At 37.6% G+C, this 24,839-nt stretch overlaps 1 protein-coding gene across 3 annotated transcripts in view; it reads right to left on the minus strand.

Moving 5' to 3' along the window:
* The window catches only part of PTPN12 (protein tyrosine phosphatase non-receptor type 12), a 92,185-nt gene that overhangs the window by 50,471 nt on the left and 16,875 nt on the right, over window positions 1-24,839 (minus strand). For 2 of the 3 annotated variants that reach the window (NM_001205991.1, XM_059885630.1), the window contains exon 2: window positions 981-1,089. In NM_001205991.1, the coding sequence (NP_001192920.1) occupies window positions 981-1,089 (109 nt within the window). Of the gene's footprint in view, window positions 1-980; window positions 1,090-11,308; window positions 13,250-24,839 lie in introns of those variants that run through there. The other variant, XM_059885631.1, reaches the window with a different exon arrangement.

Raw genomic sequence — 24,839 nt, forward strand, 5'->3', positions numbered from 1 at the left:
ATTTGAAAAAGGGTTATTATAGAAGAAGGAAATTTAAAAAATAGTGACTGGTCAACAACATCAAAACAGTTAACAGAAAAGAATAAGCACTAATTAACAACAACAACAATAGTAATAAAAGACTACCGAATATGATAATTAAAGTCACTGGAAAATTTATCAAGGACATTTTAGAGAGAATAAACTTTAGGAATGAATGAAATTTTGTCAATTATACTTCAATAAAGCTAGAAAAAAAAGGATGAAAGGAGAGTTGAGAGAATGGTATCCTGGAATGTACAGATTTCTAGATAAGAAGGAAAAGAGAAAGACTATTGGCAGCTTTAAAAGACAGCAGGTATGATATAAATTTTTAACTTTTACAGTTAAAGGCATTCTGATAGAAAACTATACTGTTTAAGAATATAATTATATTATCATTATTAGAATATAATGCTATCAGTCTTAGGCATGCCCTCAGAGATACATACCATGCTCTTAGACTAGTAAGAACAGTAGACACACAAGCATGAATCATGGTTCATTTTTTTTTTCATGGTTCATTTTTAATGCTCAATTAATCAATTATAGTTCTTATGAATAGAAAATAGATGAGTTAATATTTTTAGCATTTTATAAAATGTATTATACTTATTGAATTATGTCTGTATTATTTTATTTTTTATAAAAAATTTCTCTGAACAGGGAGTCCACAAAAGATATTTTTACTTGGATTTTTCAGATTTGAAAGTGGGGCAGTATCAGAGTAATTATGACACTTAAAGGGAAAAAAATGAACAGTAAAATAACAACAACAAAATCTACTATCATAAGGAAAGGCAAGCACAACCACAAATTATTATCTTGTAGTGTAACTTGAAAGAAAAGCTCATCATTATTTTCTTAACAAATGAACTCATTAGGAAGAAGAAAGCTAGTTTAAGGTATAAAACTATTAATTAGCATATCCATTTGTTCCTTTAATGGCATTTTAAACTTACATGGCAGTATGTCCTTATATCTGTTCTTTTTAACATTTTCTTCTTTTTCTCCAGTGGCTGTGGGATAAATCTTTTCTGTTCTATATTTGGTTGACAATCTTCTTAGTCGCTTAAAATCAAAAGAAAAGAAGATTCAAATTCAGAAAAAATCAGTATTTCAAAATGTTAATGAAAATTTGAATGATAATAAGCTCTTCATTGAATTTTGCTAACCCCAATTTCTCACAACTCATTTTCTTATTTTTCTAAATTCACAGTATCTCCCTAACCCTTTGTAATTAAACCCTTAATAATTAACCCTAATTTTTTTTTCTTAGCATAAGAGCAAACATAAGATTAATATTCCAAGTAGCAATTTTAAAAGGAGGGCAGTAGAATAAAAGTGGTAAAGAATCCCCCTGACAATGCAGGACTCAAGAAACTGGGTTTGTTCTCTGGGTGAGGAAGATCCCCTGGAGTAGGAAATGGAAACCCGGTCCAGTATTCCTGCCTGGAAAGTTCCATGGACAGAGAAGCCTGGCGGGTTACAGTCCATGGAGTCACAAACAGTTGCACATGACTGAGCAACTGAGCACAACACGGCACCAGATATAAATAATTTTATTTAAAGAAACCATTAATAAGCTGAGTCAGAATATTTAACTCAGCATCCGAAAAACAAACTTTACAATCACACCTAAAAGATTATATAGAAGTTGTTATTTCTTCTCTCAATAAACCTTGAGCACCCATGATGTGCCAGGCTCCTTCCAAGGCATAAGCTAATAATTACTTATAAGACACTGCAAAACAAAGTTCTTTGATACTCAATTGGAAATGTTCAACAAAGACCAATTCTGCTTATTCAGTGTATTACAGAAGTGGCTTGTGAGTTGGTGAGAAATTCTTACCACATACGGCAGTAGGGATGTTCTTGGGCTGGAATATTTCTGCATGTCAGGAATACACTTCCTGCTTTCAGAAGCACTGAAAGTCAGCATTGTGAATTGTTTAAATTCACTACTCAACCACATTGCTGAAATCTAATTTCAAAGGAACCTACTTTCTTCCAGGCTTAAAAACATATCGAAGGCATTCTGGTTTTACTATTGAACAAAAGTATTAAATACAAATGAAAAAGATGCCTGGTAACATTTAATTTTTTCACCATTTTATTTTTGTTCCTTGTGATACTGATAATTAAGCAACTAAGAATAGTATGTCTATATTTTTACAGACAGAACTTTAATTGAAGATCTTTAACTTATTCTTGTATTGACATACTTAACATTTAACATTTGAAATAATCTTAAAGTAGACCCTCACATACAGAATGGTAAGCTTTTTTGTTCTTCTCTGAAAAACTCCTAAATTTTATCATCCCAATCTTAAAGACCTAAAGCAGGAATATATGTTTTTTAAAATGAAAAATCTTAACTAGAATTCTGTTTTGCACAGGCACAATGCCAAAGCAAAACTGTTCACTTTTATGATGTTATTTCCTGTAGTAATAAAGTTTTCAAAGTATGTAAGTGCATGGGGGGGGGGGGGCAGGGAATTGTAGTTATTTAGAAAGTAATGACCAACCTAGATAGCATACTGAAAGCAGAGACATTACTTTGCCAACAAAGGTCCGTCTAGTCAAGGCTATGGTTTTTCCTGTGGTCATGTATGGATGTGAGAGTTGGACTGTAAAGAAGGCTGAGCACCGAAGAATTGATGCTTTTGAACTGGTGTTGGAGAAGACTCTTGAGAGTCCCTTGGACTGCAAGGAGATCCAACCAGTCCATTCTGAAGGAGATCAGCCCTGGGATTTCTTCGGAAGGAATGATGCTAAAGCTGAAACTCCAGTACTTTGGCCACCTCATGCGAAGAGTTGACTCATTGGAAAAGACTCTGATGCTGGGAGAGATTGGGGGCAGGAGGAGAAGGGGACGACAGAGGATGAGATGGCTGGATGGCATCACTGACTCGATGGACTTGAGCTTGGGTGAACTCCGGGAGCTGGTGATGGACAGGGAGGCCTGGCGTGCTGCAATTCATGGGGTCGCAAAGAGTCGGATACGACTGAGCGACTGGAATGAACTGAACTGAGAAAGTAAATGGGCGGGTTGGTGAGGGTGTGGGAAAACCAGAACTTTGACACAACACTGTTAGAAAACAATATTAGCACAACCCCTAAGGAGGGTAATTTGGCAATTACAAATACACATAACCTCTTTACCTAGGAACTGCACTTCTACAAAGTTGTTCTCTAGATTAATGGCACACGCTCATGAAATGAAGTACACATAAAGTTATTTATGGCAGAATTATTTATAATAGGAAAAGAACACAAAATTGGAAAAGACAGTAGAGGCCTGGCTAAAAAGATTTGTTTCATTTACAGAAGCAGATATGATAGGGTTGAAAACAAATGACGAAGCTCTTAATATACAGTGATATGGAAAGATCTCAAAAATATATATGAAGTGTAAAAAAGCAGAACACAGTAGTGTATATATTAGTGTCAAAAATATTTATTTGTATATGCTTGTACATGTATAAAACATCTCTGAAACTATTTACAAAGGTTGTTGTCTATGGGGAAGAGAATGATATGGATGAGAAGGAAACATTACTACACATTCTTTCTTACATTCTGGATTATATGAATGCATTACCTATTCAAAAATAAAATTGTTTAAAAAAATAAAAGCAAAAAAGATTATTCACGATTTCTTTATTCTACATTAACAAAGATCTCCTAGTTACTTACATATTTATCTTGCATATTTAGTCAGAGTTTTCGTATTTTCTCTGCTCGAAGATTCTCAAATATAGTATCAATGTATTACAAAATAGAATGTGACTAACAGAAAGACAGCAATCCAAACATTAGCAGAAACACAGGGGTAAGAGAATATAACTTAGGTAACTATCATTGAAAAAAAAATAAGCACACACTAAAAAAACAAAACAAACAAACAAAAAAACTACAAGGAAAAGGAAAGAGGGGATGAATTTAATTGTAAAATGTAAATGTACTTCTGGAATACCTGCTCCAGTCACTCCAAGCATTTCTTTTTTTTATAAGATAAATTATGTTATTTAAATGTGCAAATTAAAATTTTTATAGGAAATTACTTTTCATTTCTCATATAATGAAACTTTAAGAACACTTTTGTGTACAAGTAAATATCTAATTTGAGTCTGAATTTTTATAGATCCAGTTTTCTTAAAGACTAACACAACATGGGATGTTTTTCTACAGTCATGCTTCCAACAAATCTATGTAAGTAGCATACTTAGAAATTTTCTTACCTCTTAGAGATACTAACCTATGTTCTAACCTCTTAGAGATACTAATCTATGATATAGTATAAATAAAACCATGGTGCTTCGTTAAACATAAAAAATTGACATAAAAAATTCTACCCAACTACATTAAAAAATATATCTTCAAATAGGAACTTATTTCCTAACAAAAAGTCAGCTTTATAGTTAGTTGGTTGAATTAAAATTCTTGATCTGAAATTCTAGCTATAAGACACTGAATATATTTAACCTGTGTCTCCTCCTCTGCAATCTGAGGACAATAACTACTCGCAGCAAAGAGCCTGGCACGAACAAAAGGGGCTCATTAATTGTTAACAAGTACTTGTTAACAAGTAGTTAACAACTACTTACATATTTCTGAAATTCTTTAAATGTTATTTGCTACTACAATTTTCTTTCTTTCTTTAAATAAAGCCTTTTCTAGATCAGAGATCAAAAGGCATCATCATATATTCTAGGCAATTTGTTTTCCTGGGAGTGTTGCATATTATAAAGCATGCTTCATTCATACTGTCAATTTCGAGCATGCTTCACAATCACCTGGAGGGCTTGTTAGACGAGAGACTGCAGGGACCCATCCTCTGAATTTGTATTTAATGAGTTCCCCAGTGATGCTGCTGCTGCTGTCTGGAGTCTGTGCTTAAGAACCCCTGGTGTAAAGTATGTTCATGAAGGAGTATAGTGACTGAACTACATGATACATACATAAAGAGAATGCATGCTATTTACTAAACTTTAAACTCTATGAGTATAAGATTACTGTCAGATTAAAAAATATAATGCCCTGTATTACTAGAGCATACTTAATGCTTATATGTTAAATAGGTTAATTTTAGAATAAGATCTGAATGCTGGGCTAAACAAAAGAAAATGGTTTCATTCTTTTAATACCACATAAAATGTAATGTCTCAGTAGTGCTTGGAGGAAACATAGCACCACCAAGGTTTATTTAACTATATGAAATGGAAAGTACTTACACATATAATGTAATTTTAACTTCCTGACCACCATTTCCATTATCTGTAGTGATGTTGTCACTATGAAATTGAGAAACAGGCCATAACGTACAAAGGAACGTTATTTTTAAGTACAGTGCTATGTGACAGTTGTATGAGAACAGCACTGAACCAAACATGAATAAAAATTATTTATTTATGAAGTTACACATAATTATACTAAAGCAAGAAAATCATTGTCCTAACTGAGCAAAAATATAGCTAAATGGTATATTTACATAAACTGTACTATTCACACCCTTTACAATGTGTGGCTTTTTAACTAAGCAAAGGAAAAAACCTTTAAGAAAGACATTTTCAGCTACCCTTAAGAGTCTTGAGAAAAATCACATAATAAACTCATATGATTCCACTCTCGAGTTTCTATTCTATGAAGCAAGTCTGGTCATTTTAAATCCCACACCTGAAAATTCTCCAATGCGTCTATCATGCCCTAGATAAATTACCAAATCCTTTAATTTTAACATATTTTGAAAGCTGCCTGTCTAATTTCCCATCTTCTTTTTATAACACTCTCTCACACAGAGTATGACACTTCAGACATATAGATTTACCACCACCGCCGCCGCCACCAGCAAACCGTCCACCCCTCATCACAGTTCTACAGGTTTTACTCTTTCTGGTGAGTTAACAGGAGGACTCTGGCTAGAGTGTTATTTCCTTTCTGAACCCTCTCTTAAACCTTCCCTTCCTCATTGCTCCCAATTCCCAGAACTAAGTAGTCAAGAATTCATTGCTGTATTACCACTTGTGAAAAGTATTTATAGTTTAATGTCTCACCCATTAGACTATAATACTGAAGACAGAGACGGGGTATTTTATTGTACTTTATAAACTAGTGCAGTGCAAATCACATTAAAACGAGTGATTTCAAGAACTGTTTAATTAGACTTCTCAGGCAAGTCACAGAGATGTCTTTGATATGTTAGAATTTGTGATGCAAACAAAAATAGGGTTTAACAATCACTGTGTTTTAACGTTTCAAACAAATCACTTTCTCTTTACTTTTTAAAAACACAAAAGGTTTACTCCCCAATCCTAAATCAGTAACTGATTCTCAGAGGCCTCTAAAGCCATATACAATATGACTAACCTCTTTAAGGTATCCAGTTGTGTGTCAAGACTTGGTTCTTTAAAAGGGTACTTTCCTTGTTTATCTAAGGACCAAAGCTAATGAGAATGTGTTTGTGACGCTTGTTGACTCCAGAACTGTCTACTCGATTGTCCACTGGGTGTCCTACAGGCATCACAAAATGTCCAAAGCACATGTCCAAACAGCACCACCATTCAACAGTTGCTCAAGCCTAAAACCTGGGAATCATCCTGACTCCTACATTTACCTCCTCTCACCTCAACATCCAATCAATCCATTGGCAAGCTGTGTTAGCTCCACCCCTCAAATTTATCTAATTCTCTTCATATTAACCAAACAGACTTAGAATTCAGAGTACATGTAGACAAGAACAAGTATTAAATTTGATTCTTACCTGGATTTTCAATCAGGACAATTAAGAAAACAAATTGACAGAAAAACAGTAGAGCTTAAATAAAATTAAGGTAATTCAAATTCTTACTGGTGTAAGATGGAAAATAGATAAATTAGGTATTGGAGATCAAGCTTTCTCATACTCTGTTATTGGGCCATACGCTACTGACTCCAATTCCTGCTGCTATGTTGCTTCAGTCGTGTCCGACTCTGTGCGACCCCATAGACAGCAGCCCACCAGGCTCCCCTGTCCCTGGGATTCTTCAGGCAAGAATACTGGAGTGGGTTGTCATTTCCTCCTCCAGTGCATGAAGGTGAAGTGAAAGTGAAGTCGCTCAGTTGTGTCTGACTCTTAGCAACCCCATGGACTGCAGCCTACCAGGCTCCTCCATCCGTGGGATTTTCCAGGCAAGAGTACTGGAGTGGGGTTGCCATTGCCTTCTCCCCAATTCCTAAATGTCCCCAACAATTGAAAAAAAACAGTATCAACTTCATAAGACATTAATTTTAGTAAATATGCACACAAGAATATGCAAATCATAATAATGTACCTTAAAGTTAAATAAAATGAAATTACTTACTTTAAGCTTTAGTTATACTGTAGCAAAATATAAGAATAACTAAACAGTACTGCTTTTGCCATTGCTCTGAAATATTTCTGAACCAATTATCAGGAAAATTCATCTGAAGTTTTAAAAATCAGAAAAGTTTTAAAATTCATCTATGTGTACTGTGGCACATAGTTGGCACACAGTAACAACAGTCAGATGAAAAATTCATCTGGTTTTATGCCTAAAATATTAATGTTTTCAGTCACAAAAAGCCACTGAATCATAATACTACTGAGTTAACCCAACAACAATAAGAGGAAGATTATTAAGAGAAAATTCAAAAATTTAAAACCTCAAATACAAAGTAACAGCAGCAAGTAGGAAAATAAGAGTATAATTTCCATAAAACATATATGATCTCTAACTGGCTATTCTTTATATATTTACAAATATGTTTATGTGAAAATATGTATGCTACTAATAATAACTGTTATAAGCAATTAAAATAACAGGTCTTTCAACTACACAACTGCAATGTTTACCTTTAGTTGCAAATTATGCAGCTCTGCCTTTCAAAATTCATATTCCTATCTTTGCTGACCCTTTTACCTACTGCTGCATGACAGACTAACTTATCTGTCATTCTTCTTCAGAACAGCATAGCTATGCCTTCTCATTAAAGCTAAGTCAGGCCCATACAGCTGATTCATTTTGCTGTACAGTAGAAACTAACATAACATTGTGAGGCCACTATACTCCAATGAAAATTTTTAAAAAAGAAAAAGTCTAAGTCAGGGCTGGTACTTAAAAGACATACTTTGAAGTAAATAGGGGCCAATCGTGGGCTTCCCAGGTAACACAGCAATATAAAAAAATTCACCTGCCCATGCAGGAGATGTAGGTTTGATCTGTAGGTCAGGAAGATCCCCTGGAGGAGGAAATAGCAACCCACTCCAGTATTCTTGCCTGGAGAATCCCATAGACAGATGAGCCTGGTGGGCTACAGTTCACAGGGTCACAAAGAATCAGACACAAATGAACACGCATGCATAAAAGGGGCCAATCTTACCAGTCTTTAGGTAATAAAACAATTTTACTCTTTGTTCACGTAAATTTCAATGCTTCAGTTATCTTCAATTGGCCAAGCAAACTCCTTGCTTCTTTACAGTTAAGTACAGAAATCATCTTGTTGAAACATTTCCTGAGAACAGTACTGGCACCCAACCCCATCTTCCACTTCCTCCCATATTGCTTCCTCATTTCTACTCACAGCACTTGATATTTATCTCTCATCTAGGACATATCCCAATTTGTAATAATTATTTATATGTGTACATATACCATCCCTGATAGAATACGAGTTCCCTGAAGATAGAGACCATGTCTTATTCTATTAATAACAGCTACTACCAGTGTAACCTGTGACAAACTCCATCAAGTCAGTAACGCTGTTTAGGTCTTCTCAGGTGGTAATATTCTGGGGGAAAGGATGCAAATCAGAATTGGCCAGCAAACTTAGGAAGTGATTTTCCTTCCCTCCTTAAACTTCATTATCACTTCATAATGAGACAGCTTTGAGTCGAAGAAGCTAGGGTTCAATTCCTAGTTCCATTAAACACTAGCAAAGGAGATCTCTTCAACATAGTAGTTGTATAATCCTCCATGAATGGATGAAGCAATAGATCTTCATTATGAGAATTAGTTTTTAAATAAAACTTTGTACTGCAGGCTTTATTTTAAAACAATAAATATGGCAAAGCACAAAAGCTAACAGAAAAAAAAGTAGTAAAAAACTTCACAAGCCTATAATCATTTTTTGCATACCCTAGACAACAAGCAAATGGCTTCCTTTTCTTAAAGGAAAGACTCCAGTTCTCTAGTTGGAAAAGAAAATATAGTACTTTCTCAAGATCAAAATATTAGAAGAATATAATTCAAGTTTATCCTTTGCCTACCTCTAGGCTATTTTTTTTTAATGGAATAAACTAGAATCCTATTTGAACTAAGAGGACAATACAATTGTTTTGTTAATACAGCAAATGGAGGGAGGTCCGTTGAGGTTCAGTGGTTAAGATTCTGCGGCTACTGCAAAGGTCATGGGTTCAATCCCTGGTGAGGGAACTAACATCCCACATGCCACGTGGTTTAGTCTAAAAATAAATGTAAAAAACAATTAATAATTTAAATACAGCAAATGGGAAAAAAATGGGTTCTCAAGTTTATTTTTGTTTCTGCTCACAAAGTCCTCACCTTCTCTTTCATCTGTTTTTCATCATCCTTTATCTCATGCCCCTCTAACCATTTAACTCATGCAATTATTGATTCCATATTTTCTATGTCAATCCCAACTTCAAATATTTTCTTCCACTGCCCCCACAGCAAACTGCTCAAAACTTTCCAAAATCTACGTATTAATACTCCAGCTTCTGACTATGCCTCCTTTCATCTGGTTATGTCTTGATTTAAGAAAACACAATCACTATAGTCCTCTTTACTCTGTAGTTTAAACTGAGAAATACTCTAAGCCCAGACTCTCAAAGTATTCCAAAGCAATTCGTTACTAATCTCATTATTCCAAAATATATAATATAAATATACAGTAAACTTGAAGATTTTTAGTCCCAGGGTCAACACATTAAGTTACAATAATTGTCCAGCTAAAAAATAAAGACCCTTCAAATTAATAGTGTGGATGCAAAATTCCTATTTTCATCTTTGCAGAAACAAATGTGGCACAGGAAGAGTCACCTGCTGTTTAAGAAAGCTCAATTCATATTTACCACTATATGGAAATGAAACGTATACTTCTGGTAAACCATTAACTCTTGAACTCCCTGAAAATTTCATTCTTCTCTTTACCACTTGTACTGAAAACTACTTCTATGAAGTCACCAATAATCTCCAAAAGGCATCAAAATTAATAGCCTCAATTCCTATAAAGTGTTTACCAAATGATCTACCTCTTTTTAAAACTCTTTTCTTTGATTCCATGAAACAACTGTCTCTTGACTTTCCTCTTACCCTTTCGGGTCCTTTAAGTATATTTTCTCTATTCAACTATTGTCTCCTCAAATTTTGTCTTTTAGCAAGTCTATCCCCTGCTCCTTACTACTCCTTTAACTATTACATTGGGCTTCATTGGTGGCTCAGTGGTAAAGAATCTGCCTGACAATGTACGATACCCAGGGTATCTTCCCTGGGTTGGGAAGATACCCTGAGGAAGGAAATGGCAACCCACTGCAGTATTCTTGCCTAGAATCCCAAGGACAAGAGGAGCCTGGCAGGCTATAGTCCATGGTGTCAAAAAACAGCAGGATACAACTTAATGACTAAACAACAAACAACTATTATATGACACAATCCCCAAATCTGTGTTTTCTGGAACATTCACAACAGCCTCTCAAATCTAACTAGATACAAAGAAATTGACTGATTTTTTCAAATGTTTCTATGTCCCTTTTGATTTTCATGGCACCTCTGCCCTCCTTAGCCATTAAATCTCCCAGTAGTTTTGGACTTTCCCCACTTATCTGTCCACTTGCTTCCTCTCACATCCAACCAGTTTCAAGTTCTAGTGTGAATACCTCAGTAAACAGCTACCAAACCTGGCCCTTAACTTTCTAGTCCCACTACCAATGAAGAAAGACAGTTGTTTTACGGACAGAATGATGGGTAACTTAATTTTCTTTCCTTTAATTATATTAAAGGAATTGTATTGTCTTTTCAATTAAAAATATTTAAGAAACCCTTTGAATGACTAATAAAAAATGGGAAATTTGGTGGCATAACAAAATAATAAATAACTGATAATTAATATATGCAAAGGAGTAGAGACAGAAAAATGCATTTGTGTTCATCATCATGCATGCAAAGCACCCTACCCAACATTTACCATAGAGCTTGCCTTTAAATATGTAAAGTCTGAGAAAAGCATATAAGATCAACAGATGAGGAATTTAAGGAACATTTTTAATTACCTGCCTCAGATTAGCGGACTTCTTAGGGTGGTGGTTTAGTCGCTAAGCCGTGTCTGATTCTTGCAACCCGATAGACTGTAGCTCGTCAGGCTCCTCTGTCCATGAGATTTTCCAGGCAAGAATACTGGAGTGGGTTGCCATTTCCTTCTCCAGGGGATCTTCCCAACCCAGGAATTGAACCTGGGTCTCCTGCACTGCAGGCAGATTCTTTCCCAACTGAGCTATAAGGGAAGCACCTGACTTCTTATAGAAACTAGTAAATACCAAAATATCTTTATTTGTATATTCAAATAGTGTCTTTTTTTTTCTTAAAGACACTAAGAGATTTTAATCTCTTTTTGTGTGTACCCTAAGATTTGATGCCATACCAGAATAGAATACGTGAGACCACATTGCTCAGTACCAGCTACAATTTCTATTTCAAATTCAGAAAGCAATTTCCAACTGTACATTATAAGTCTATTTAGGCAGCATCAGACAAAATAAATTACAGACAAAATTCCAGAATGGCTCAATGATATTCTCCCTAATCCTTCCATTATGGATCTATGCAGACACCACATATATCCTTTAATTTACCTAAAAGCTTGAAAATTACCTAGCAAACCAGGCTTAAGTTTACAAGTCATATTTTTGTGTCTTCTCACTCCATTCCCCAAGTCTAGTTACATATAAGGAACTAGACTATCCTCCTATTAAAGGCTATGCTCTGCCAATTTTCCCTATCAATACATAAAAATGCTTTGATTAATATGAAGTATTTATGTTTTTAAGATATTAAAAAATAAGTATAATAAAGGATCTACTTGCACACAATCATTTCATTTTTCAAAAAGGAGACCAAGTAGAGATAAAGTCAAGTTAGGTTGCCAAACTTCTGTTTGTAAATTTAAATTTTAAATTCTTATTAGAGACAGTTTGGTAATTCCTTGAAAGGTTAAATATAGAATTACCATGTAATCCAGTGATTCCACCCCTAGGTATATACTCATGAGAACTGAAAACATATGCCCACACAAAAAACTAAACACAAATGATCATAGTAGTATTACTCATAAGAGTCAAAAAGTGGCAACAACCCAAATGTCCATTGACTGATAAATATAAACAAAATGTAATCTAGTCAAACAATGGAATATTATTTGGCCATAGAAAAGGAATTAAGTATTGATACATCCTTAACTAATGAAAGTTGAAAACATTATGCTAAGTAAAAGAAGGCAGACAAAAAAGCCACATGTCATTCCATTTATATGAAATGTCCAGACTAGGCAAATTTATAATCAGAAAATAGATTAGTAATTTCTACGATGCTAGGATGAGGAGGAATGAGGTGTGACAGGTAATGGGCGTGAGGTTTCTTTTTGTAGTGATTTCTGATGTTAGATACCGATGATTTCTTGCAAAAAGTATTTCATTCCGGCATTATTTTAGACTTGGTCCAGAAAAGGCCACATTATACTACTGTGAAGGTACGTCCACCCAGAGTTACCAAGGGCATGATTTTGTCTTCACATATCTCTTTGTAATAAAGATAAATATTACTCCTCTTCAGACAAAAAGCCAGACTTCAATCATGAAAAACTAGGACCCACTTACATACAATTATCAAGATTTCTGCAATATTTTAAATAAAAACAAACTTGCAGTTACAGAGTAAATACACAACAAAAATAATTTACAAATAAAATCTAGAATGTGTTTCTTAGTTTTAGAATCCTTGAATCAAAATAACCCAAGATTTTAAATAAAAGATGTGACATTTGATGACTTTCAAAACCATGGTCAAAGTCACTGAACAGAATTTACTAATATTTCCTCTAGTAAAACCTTTACTAATACAGGCAGAAGATAATGTCAATCTGTATAGCAATCTTGGTAGAAAAAATTATAACTGAAACTTCAGCTGACTTTAAGAATTGTTAATTAAACTGAATTATGAGTCCATATTAACTGTTCTGAGAGAATTTTACTTTGAAAACGAATCACAAGTTTTATTTTATTATGACGTTAAATTTTCATAAACTGTCCTTTTTGTGCAAAAGATGAATATATAGAAACACTATAAAAGGACTCCTACAACTCAAAAAAAAAAAACCACACAATTTAAAAAGAGGCAAAGGACTTAAATACTTCTCAAAAATATATATAAAAAGCATATGAAAAGATGCTCAACATCACTAATCAGCACAGAAATACAAATCAAAATTACAATGAGATGCCACCTTACCAGTGCAATGGCTACTATCAAACAAACACCCCCTACAAACACACACAAAAACGAGTGTTGGTGAGGATGTGTAGAAACTGTATCCTCTGTGTACTGTTGGTGGGATTGTAAAATGGTGTAGCCACTGTGGAAAAGAGCACAGTAATTCAAAAAATTAAAATTTGAATCCAACAAGTCCACTTATGGATATGTACCCCAAGTAACTGAAAGCTGACTCTGAGACAGGTATACTCAGGTTCATAACAACAGGAGTCACAATAGCCAAAAGGTGAAAACAATCCAACTGTCCATGGATGGGCCAATGGATAAATAGAACATGGTATACAGACCAGTGAAATACTAATTGACCTTAAACAGAAAGGAAATTCTGACACATGTTGCAGCATGGATGAAACGTAAAAATATGTTAAGTGAAATAAACCAGCCACAAAAGAACAAATTCTTTTTGGGTATGAAGACTAGTTAAACTCATACAGATAGAAAGTAGAACGGTAGTTGCTAAGGGCAGACTGGGAGAAGGGCAATAGGAGTTAGTTGTTTAATGGGTGTAGAATTCTGGTTTTGCAAGATGAAGAGTTCCAGAGATTGGCCGCACAACAATGTGAATATACTTAGAACTACTAAACTGTACACTTACCACAATTAAAACTTCTTTTAAAAAAAGTAACAAAGACACTGAAAAAAAAAACTTTTAGTAACAAAGAAACCCTCTGTAGTTGTTTGAATAGAAATTAAATGCCCTAACCAAGGTAATGGCACCCCACTCCAGTACTCTTGCCTGGAAAATCCCTCGGACGGAGGAGCCTGGTGGGCTGCAGTCCATGGGGTCACTAAGAGTCGGACACGACTGAGAGACTTCACTTTCACTTTTCACTTTCATGCATTGGAGAAGGAAATGGCAACCCACTCCAGTGTTCTTGCCTGGAGGATCCCAGGGATGGGGGAGCCTGGTGGGCTGCCGTCTATGGGGTCGCACAGAGTCGGACACGACTGAAGCGACTTAGCAGCAGCAACCAATATAGGAAAGGGACCAGCTAGCTGTTGGGAAGTGACTTTAAAGTGTCTCACATTACCAAGTCATACAATATTCATGTAAGATTAGATAGCTCTGCTCTACTAATGACTTTTTGTCTTTTCATACTGCTCATGGAGTTCTCAAGGGAAGAATACTGAAGTGGTTTGCCATTCCCTTCTCCAGTGAACCACATTTTGTCAGAACTCTCCACCATGACCCGTCCCTCTTAGGTGGCCCTACACGGCATGGCTCAGTTTCATTGAGTTAGACAAGGCTGTGGTCCATGTGATTAGATTGGTTAGTTTTCTGTGACTGTGGTTTTCTGTCTGTCTGCCCTCTGATGGAGAAGGATAAGAGGCTTATGGAAGCTTCCTGATGGGAGAGACTGACTGAGGGGGAAATTGGGTCTTGAACCCACTCCAGTACTCTTGCCTGGAAAATCCCATGGATGGAGGAGCCTGGCAGACTACAGTCCATGTGGTCGCAAAAGTTGGACACGACTGAGCGACTTCACTTTCACTTTTCTGATGGGCGGGGCCGTGCTCAATAAATCTTTAATCCAATTTTCTGTTGATAGGCAGGGCTGTGTTCCTTCCCTGCTATTTACCTGGGGCCAAACTATGGTGGAGGTAATGAAGATAATGGGGACCTCCTTCAACAGATCCCATGAGTGTACTGCTACACTCAGTGCCCCCAACCCTGCACCGACCCATGCCTCTGCTGGAGACTCCTGGACACTCACAGGCAAGTCTGGGTCAGTCTCCTGTGGGGTCACTGCTCCTTATTCCTGGGTGCTGGTGCACACAAGGTTCTGTTTGTGCCCTCCAAGAGCCTATTTTCCAGTCCTGTGTAAGTTCTGGCAGCTCTATGGTGGGGTTAATGGTGACCTCCTCCAAGAAGGCTTATGCCATACCCAAGTCTGCTGCTCCCAGAGCCCGTGTCCCTGTGGCAGTCCACTGCTGACCCGTACCTCCACAGGAGGTACACAAACACAGTTCTGTCTCAAGTTCTGTCTATGGGGTCCCTGGGTCCCGGGGCACACAAGGTTTGTTTGAGCCCTCTTAGCATCCCTGGCAGGTGGTTTGATTCTAACCGTGAATTCGCCCCTCCTACTATAAAGGGCAATATCGCATAGGAACCTGGAATGTTAGGTCCATGATTCAATACAAATTGGAAGTGGTCAAACAGGAGATGCCAAGAGTGAACGTCAACATTTTAGGAATCAGCTAACTAAAATGGATGGAAATGGGTGAATTTAACTCAGATGACCATTATATCTACTATTGCGGGCAGGAATCCCTTAGAAGAAATAGAGTAGCCATCACAGTCAAGAGTCCAAAATGCAGTACTTGGATGCAATCTCAACAATGCCAGCATGATCTCTGTTCATTTCCAAGGCTAACCATTCAATAGCACGATAATCCAAGTCTATGCCCTGACCAGTAATGCTGAAGAAGCTGAAGTTGAATGGTTCTATGAAGATCTACAGGACCTTCTAGAACTAACAACCAAAAAAGAAGTCCTTTTCATTATAGGGGACTGGAATGCAAAAGTAGGAAGTCAAGAACAGGAGTAACAGGAGTTACTTTGCCAGGAGTAACAGGCAAATTTGGCCTTTGAATACGGAATGAAGCAGGTTTGCCAAGAGAACGCACTGGTCATAGCAAACACCCTCTTCCAGCAACACAAGAGAAGACTCTACCATGCACATCACCAGATAGATAGGCAACACTGAAATCAGACTGATTATATTCTTTGCAGCCAAAGATGGAGAAGCTCTATACAGTCAGCAAAAACTGACCAGGAGCTGATTGTGGCTCAGATCATGAACCCTCATTGCCAAATTCAGACTTAAATTGAAGAAAGTAGGGAAAACCACTAGACCATTCAGGTATGACCTAAATCAAATCCCTTACGATTGTACAATGGAAGTGAGAAATAGATTTAAGGGACTAGATTTCATAGACAAGAGTGCCTGCTGAACTATGGATGGAGGTTCGTGACATTGTAAAGGAGACAGGGATCCACCATCCCCAAGAAAAAGAAATGCAAAAAAGGAAAATGGCTGTCTGAGGAGGCCTTACAAATAGCTGTGAAAAGAAGAGAAGTGAAAAAGCAAGCAGAAAAGAAAAGCTACCCATTTGAATGCAGAGTTACAAAGAATAGCAAGGAGAGAAAAGAAAGCCTTTCTCAGTAATCAGTGCAAAGAAATCAAGGAAAACAATAGAATGGGAAAGACTATAGATCTCTTCAAGAAAATTAGAGAAACCAAGGGAACATTTCAGGCAAAGATGGGCTCAATAAAGGACAGAAACGGTATGGACCTAACAGAAGCAGAAGATATTAAGAAGAGGTGACGAGAATACACAGAAGAACTGTACAAAAAAGATCTTCAGGACCCAGATAATCACAATGGTGCGATCAGTCACCTAGAGCCGGACATCCTGGAATGTGAAGTCAAGTGGGCCTTAAGAAGCATCACTACACACAAAGCTAACGGAGGTGATGGAATTCCAGTTGAGCTATTTCAAGTCCTAAAAGACGATGCTGTGAAAGTGCTGTACTCAATATGCCAGCAAATTTGGAAAACTCAGCAGTGGCCACAGCACTGGTAAAGGTCAGTTTTCATTCCAATCCCAAACAAAGGCGATGCCAAAGAATGCTCAAACTACTGCACAATTGCTCATCTCACACGCAAGTAAAGTAATACTCAAAATTGTTCAAGCCAGGCTTCAGCAATCTGTGAACCAGGAACTTCCAGATGTTCAAGCTGGATTTAGAAAAGGCAGAGGAACCAGAGTTCAAATTGCCAACATCCATTGGATCATGGAAAAAGCAAGAGAGTTCCAGAAAAAACATCTATTTCTAATTTATTGACCATGCCAAAGCCTTTGAGTGTGTGGATGACAATAAACTGTAGGAAATTCTGAAAGAGATGGGAATACCAGACCTCCTGACCTGCCTCTTGAGAAATCTTGTATGTAGGTCAGGAAGCAACAGTTAGAACTGGTCAGGGAACAACAGACTGGTTCCAAACAGGAAAAGGAGGACGTCAAGGCTGTATATTGTCACCCTGCTTATTTAACTTATATGCAGAGTACATCAAGAGAAACGCTGGGCTGGAGGAAGCACAAGCTGGAATCAAGATTGCCGGGAGAAATATCAATAACCTCAGATGTGCAGGTGACACCACCTTTATGGCAGAAAGTGAAGAACTAAAGAACCTCTTGATGACAGTGAACAAAGAGAGTGAAAAAGTTGGCTTAAAGCTCAACATTCAGAAAAGATCATGGCATCCAGTCCCATCATTTCATGGCAAATAGATGGGGAAACAGTGGAAACCGTGGCAGACTTATTTTGGGGGGGGGTCCAAAATCACTGCAAATGGTGATTGCAGCCATGAAATTAAAAGACGCTTACTCCTTGGAAGAAAAGTTATGACCAAGCTAGACAGCATATTAAAAAGCAGCGACATTGCCAACAAAGGTCCGTCTAGTCAAGGCTATGGTTTTTCCAGTAGTCATGTATGGATGTGAGAGTTGGACTATAAAGAAAGCTGAGTGCTGAAGAACTGAACTGCTGTGTTGGAGAAGACTCCTGAGAGTCCCTTGGACTGCAAGGAGATCCAACCAGTCTATCCTAAAGGAAATCAGTCCAGAATATTCATTGGAAGGACTGATGTTGAAGCTGCAACTCCAATACTTTGGCCACCTGATGCAAAGAACTGACTCATTTGAAAAGACCCTGATGCTGGGAAAGATTGAAGTGGGGGAGGAGAAGGGGACGACAGAGGATGAGATGGTCGGATGGCATCACAGACTCCATGGATATGAGTCTGAGTAAACTCCGGGTGCTGATGATGGACAAGGAGCGCTGGCGTGCTGCAGTCCATGGGGTCACAAAGAGTAGGACATGACTGAGCAACTGAACTGACTAGTGAATTAACTTCTATACTTGGGAAAAAAAAAGAAAACCACTTTCTCAGTTTGTTGACATACTGTATCTGGACACTTATTATCAAAGGAAAAAGTAAGAATCAATTATCACCTCATGAGGATATGTCGTATATCATTTTTTTCCTAACCTACTCTCTGCGTCAGGTATTCTTTTAGGTGGTACAGATAAACCTGCCCTTATGTAGCATATATTCCAAAAGTAGATCCTAGTCATGTATTTCATTCCTTCTTCTATCCATCATTTGTTTATAAGTTTTATCTCATCACTACTACTACTGCTGCCACCCAAGATTTTAATTTTCTATCTGCCAAAGATAATCTGCTCTATTTATTTTAATTCCTCCACAATACGTAGGGTCTTCCATGTATCACATATACAATGAAATATGACAAGTCTTTTAAACAAAACTGGCACTGATAATCACATTCAGAGCATCACATAGTCAATGAATTGGCACCCTATTATCACACTTATAACTTACTCAGTTCAGTAAGTTGAGATAATATAGTCTGTATAACTGGAGAGTATACATTTAAAATGCTACTTGAGGGACTTCCCTGGTGGCTCAGTGGTAAAGAATTCCACCCTTGCACCACAACTACTGCACGTGTGCTCGAGAGCCCACGAGCCACAACTACTGAAGCCCGCACGCCTAGAGCCTGGGCTCAGCAACAAGAGAAGCCACTGTAATGAGATGCCACACACAACAACTAGAGAGGAGCCCCCGCTGGCCACAGCCGGAGAAAAGCCCATGTAGCAGTGAAGACCCAGCACAGTCATAAACAAAATGATACTTGAAATTTCATCTGTGTTGTTTACCATTATACTGATATATGAAACGGATAGAAAATGAAGTGTAATTTAAAGTAATTATTTAAATGGAATAAGATAGAAAGTCCAGAGATAAATCCACACACCTATGAGTAACTTATCTTTGACAAAGGCAGCAAAAATACACAATGGAGAAAAGACAGTCTCTTCAGTAAGTGGTGCTGGGGAAACTGAACAACTATGTGTAAAAGAATGAAATTAGAACACTTCCTAACGGCATACACAAAGATCAAGTCAAAATGGAGTAAAGATCTAAATGTAAGGCCAGAAGCTATAAAACTCTTAGAGGAAAACACAGGCAGAACATTCTATGACATAAATCAGAGCAAGATCCTCTATGACTCACCTCCTAGAGTAATGGAAGTAGAAACAAAACTAAGCAAGTAGGACCTAATTGAGTTTAAAGCTTTTTTGCACAGTAAAGGAAACTATAAAAAAGATGAAAAGACAGCCCTTAAAATCGGAGAAAAGACCAGCAAATGAAACAACTGATAAAAGTGTACGTGCGTGCGCGCTCAGTCGTGTCCGACTCTGCAACCCCGTGGGCTGTAGCCCGCCAGGCTCCTCTGTCCATGGGATTGCCCAGGCAAGAATGCTGGAGCGGGTTGCCATTTCCTTCTCCAGGGGATCTTCCCAACCCAGAGATTGAACCTGTGTCTCGAGTCTCCTGAACTGGCAGGCAGGTTGTTTACCACTAGTGCCACCTGAGCAGCCCAACTGACAAAGGATTAATTTCCAAAATATACAAGGAGCTCATGCAACTCGATATCAGAAAACAAAAAACCCAATCGAAAAAAGCAGGCACAAGTTCATTTAACAGACATTTCACCAAAGAAGACAGATGGCTAATAAACACATGAAAAGATGCTAATCATCACTCATTATTAGAGGAATGCAAATCAAAACTACAATGACAGATCACCTCACACGTGTCAGGATGGCCATCATCAAAACATCTGTAACAAGAAAGGCTGGAGAAGGTGTGGAAAAAAGGGAACCCTCTGGCACCGTTGGTGGGAATATAAATTGATACACCCACTATGGAGGACAGTATAGAGATACCTTAAAAAACTAGCAATAAAACTATCGTATGACCCAACGATCCCACTATTGGTCATCTATCCTGAGAAAATCAGGATGAAATGAAAATGACATATGTACCTCAATGTTCACTGCAGCTCTATTTACAATAGCCAGGACATGGAAGCAAACCTAGGTGTCCACTGACAGATGAATGGATAAAAAAGCTGTGGTACATACATATAATGGAGTATTATTTGGCCATAAAAAGGAATGCATTCAAGTCAGTGCTAACGAGGTGGATGAATATAGAGCCTTAATTACACAGAGTAAAGTCAGAAAGAAAACAACAAATGTCGTATATTAACACACATATATGGGATCTAGAAAGATGGTGCTGATGAACCTATTTGAAGGACAGCAACGGAGACACAGAAATAGAGAGCAGATATGTGGACACAGTGGGAGAAGGGTCATGGAAACATTCGCATTACCATATGTAAAGCAAATAGCTGTAGGAATTTGCTGTATGCCTCAGGGAGCTAAAACCAGGTGCTCTGTGACAACATAGAGGCGTAGGATGGGGTGAGAGATGTGGGGGAGCTTCAAGAGGAAGGGAACACATATATACCTATGGCTAATTCATTGATGTATGGCAGAAACCAACACAATATTGTAAAGCAATCATCATCCAGTTTAAATAAATGTAAAAATAAATCAAATAAAGTAATAAGTCCCTTGTCCTAAATAACATACCTGAAAACACTTTGTTTTTGATTTGTTTCTATATTTTATTACCTACAATGTCACCAAAGAAAGTTTTCAATCTTTCATCGCCAAGGGGGAAAATGTGTAAATGGGTGTTAATACATACATATAAAAACCTATCCACAGAGTCTTAGAAATGAATATATATGTGTGCCTGTGTATACACACAGTTTCCCAGATGACACAGTGGTAAAGAACTCGCTTGCTAATGCAGGGGATGTAAGAGGCTTGGGTTCAATCCCTGGGTAGCGAAGATCCTCTGGAGTAGAAAATGGCCACCTACTCCAGTATTCTTGCCTGGCAAATCCCATGGAGAGAGGACCTGGTGGGCTACAGTTTATGGGGTCGCAAAAGAGTCTGACACGACTTAGTGCTAAACAACAACAACATATTTGTACAGTAAGAGCAAAGGGAGCCATTCTCGTGGAATGATAGAAGCCTCTCAAAAGTCCAAGTTCCCAGATACCTACCAAGGGCAAATCTTGCAAACTGGCTTTTCTGAGGATAGCAGTCCCAAACTTGTTAACTTTTTCTGCACATAATTATAAATGAAAAAGGAATCACCTCTCCTCCATCTCTCTCCCCTTTGAAGTAATCAACCAAGTTAAGCTTCTTGCCTTCCAAAAAGAGTCTTACCTATCAACAGATCTAGAAAGCTAGTTTTTCTCTATCCTGGCTGACATTTGCTATTATCAATTTCTGAATTGCCATAATTACCAATTTTTGAATTTTACCAAGTTTGGTGGGATCTGATGAACCTGTCTCCAAAGTAACTGCTAAAATAATTTGTAATTCTCTGATTATTGAATAGGTTGGTGACTTTTTCCCCATGTTTAGTAATTATTTACATTTTCCTTCTGTTAATTTTCTTAGCATTTTTAAATTTTCCTACTGGAGTATTCTTTTTATTTATATAGAGAAGCTACTTATATTTTAGATAATAATCCTCCAACTATCAAATGTGTTAAAAGTGTTTTATCTTAATCCACTGCTTATCTCTGCATTACCTTTCATATTGCAGTTTTTTTGGTGAGGTCAAATTTGAGCTTTATTATTGTAATGTCTGTGCTTTAAATACAAGTCAGGAGAAAAAGCACTCTAATCAGATTGGCTTTGTCCCTAAATGTTTCACCAGTCTCTTTACATGGCATACTCACTCCTTTAGTGAACTATTTAAAAAGTTTGCCCAAATATGATGGATCTTTTTGAACTTACTTATTTGAAAATAAAATGAAAAACTCTTGTAATTCAGCTACTATTTTAGACTACAAAGGGAAATCTCATGAAAAGCAGTCTTCTCTTGCCTCACTTTGTAAAGTAACTATTCTTAGGTACTAGCTAATTTCTAATAGGATGAGGCCATCAGCATCTGGTCCCATCACTTCATGGCAAATAGATGGGGAAACAATGGAAAACAGTGACAGACCTGATTTTCTTGGGCTCTAAAATCACTGCAGAAAGTGTCTGTCACCATGAAATTAAAAGACATTTGCTCCTTGGAAGAAAAGTTATGACCAATCTAGACAGCATATTAAAAAGCAGAGATATTACTTCGCCAACAAATGTCCATGTAGTCAAAGCTTTGGTTTTTCCAGTAGTAATGTATGGATTGAGAGTTGGACTATAAAGAAAGGTGAGTGCCGAAGAACTGAACTGCTGTGTCAGAGAAGACTCTTGAGTCCCTTGGACAGCAAGGAGATCCAACCAGTCCATCCTAGAAGAAATCAGTACTGAATATTCACTGGAAGGACTGATGCTGAAACTCCAATACTCTGGCCACCTGATGCGAAGAACTGACTCATTTGAAAAGACCCTGATGCTGGGAATGATTGAAGGAAGGAGGAGAAAGGGACAACAGAGGATGAGATGGTTGGATGGCATCACCGACTCCACAGACATGAGTTTGGGTAAACTCCAGGAATTGGTGATAGACAGAGGAGCCTGGCATACTGCAATCCATGGGATCGCAAAGAGTTGGACACGACTGAGCAACTGAACTGAACTGAAGGGAGGCCATTAGGGTGATTTGGCACTTTACTGTCAGCTTCATTTCTCTGAGTCATACAAAACCTCCTGTCATAATACTTAATGTGTAGTGTAGTTACACTGACAATCTCTGGGAGTACATTATTTTAGAGCATATCCCCTATAATCAAACACTTATTGTTTAAATTATAAATATTCTGCTACCTAGAACACTTCCTCTAAATCTACTTTTACTACTTCTACTGTGGAAAACTGATTTAGTATTCATTCTAAAAATTCATAGTATTTTTAAGCAATTCCTTGATTATTATGTCTTAATACTTATGAATCACTAACAGCTCTACTATATTAGTTATTTCTATAAATGTTCTTTTTGACTGTGCTTGTTTAGTTAATAATTCTACAAATTGGTGTTCTCTGTGCTTGCTTAGTCACTCAGTGGTGTCCAACGCTTTGTGACCCCATCGACTGTAGCCCGCCAGGCTCCTCTGTCCATGGGACTTTCAGGTAAGAATACTGGAGTGGATAGCCATTTCCTTCTCCAGGGGAATCTTCCTGACTCAGGGATCAAACCTGTGTCTCCTGCATTGCACGCAGATTCTTTACCACTGACCTACAGTGGTAAAGCCCATCATACCCAAAAGTAAACTCATGTCATTTCGAGTAAAAACCCAAGTTCTAACAATGACCTACAAGAACCTGGATGGTTTGCCGTAACTCCCAACACTATACCAAATCTACTAAATCTACTACTACTCTCTTCCTCGTTCTGCTCAAGCACACTAGATTCCCTGATATCCCAACACACTCTTAACTCAGATACTTGGGCACTTAATGCTCTTTCTGTCTGGAATACTCTTCTCCCAGGTAAATGCATGGCTTACTCCTTATTTCAAGTCCCAGTTCTATGTCTTAACTACTTTATGTAATAATAATATCTCCTACACTTGTCATATGGTGAAGGTGAAAGTGAAAGTGAAGTCACTCAGTCATGTCCGACTCTTTTCGACCCTGTGAACTGTAGCCCACCAGGCTCCTCCGTCCATGGGATTCTCCAGGTAAGAATACTGGAGTGGGTTGCCATTTCCGTCTCCAGGGGATCTTCCTGACCGAGGGATCGAACCTAGGTCTCCTGCATTGCAGGAAGATGCTTTAACCTCTGAGCCACCAGGGAAGCTGTAGATTTATCATATTAAAAACCTGTTTTTCGGAGAAGGAAATGGCAATCCACTCCAGTATTCTTGCCTGGAGAATCCCACGGACAGAGAAGCCTGGTGGGCTACAGTCCATGGGGTCATAAAAGTCAGATACGACTTAGTGACTAAAGCACCACCACCACCAGTAACAGTTTGCAGACAAGCACGTCCAATAATACTGACTGATCTAAGGTCCTTCTGAATTTCAACGCTCCACACAGTCCTTCCTTTGAGAAGGAAAAAAAACTTACTCTTCTTAGTCCTCTCACTACATTATTACTATTATCAGCATATTTAAATGCTTTATTGAAATATGACTGAAATAAACTACACATATTTAAAGTGGACAGTCTGAGCAGTTTTGACATACACGTACCCAGGAAAGCTTCTGGAGTAGGAAATGGCAACCCACTCCAGTATTCTTGCCTGGGAAATACGACAGGTAGAGGAACCTGGTGGGCTACAGTCCACAGGGCTGCAAAGAGTCGGAGACGACAGATCACGTGAGCACAGGAAAGCATCATATCA

Source organism: Bos taurus, chromosome 4 (genome assembly GCF_002263795.3).
Source record: "Bos taurus isolate L1 Dominette 01449 registration number 42190680 breed Hereford chromosome 4, ARS-UCD2.0, whole genome shotgun sequence".
Lineage (NCBI taxonomy): Eukaryota > Metazoa > Chordata > Mammalia > Artiodactyla > Bovidae > Bos > Bos taurus.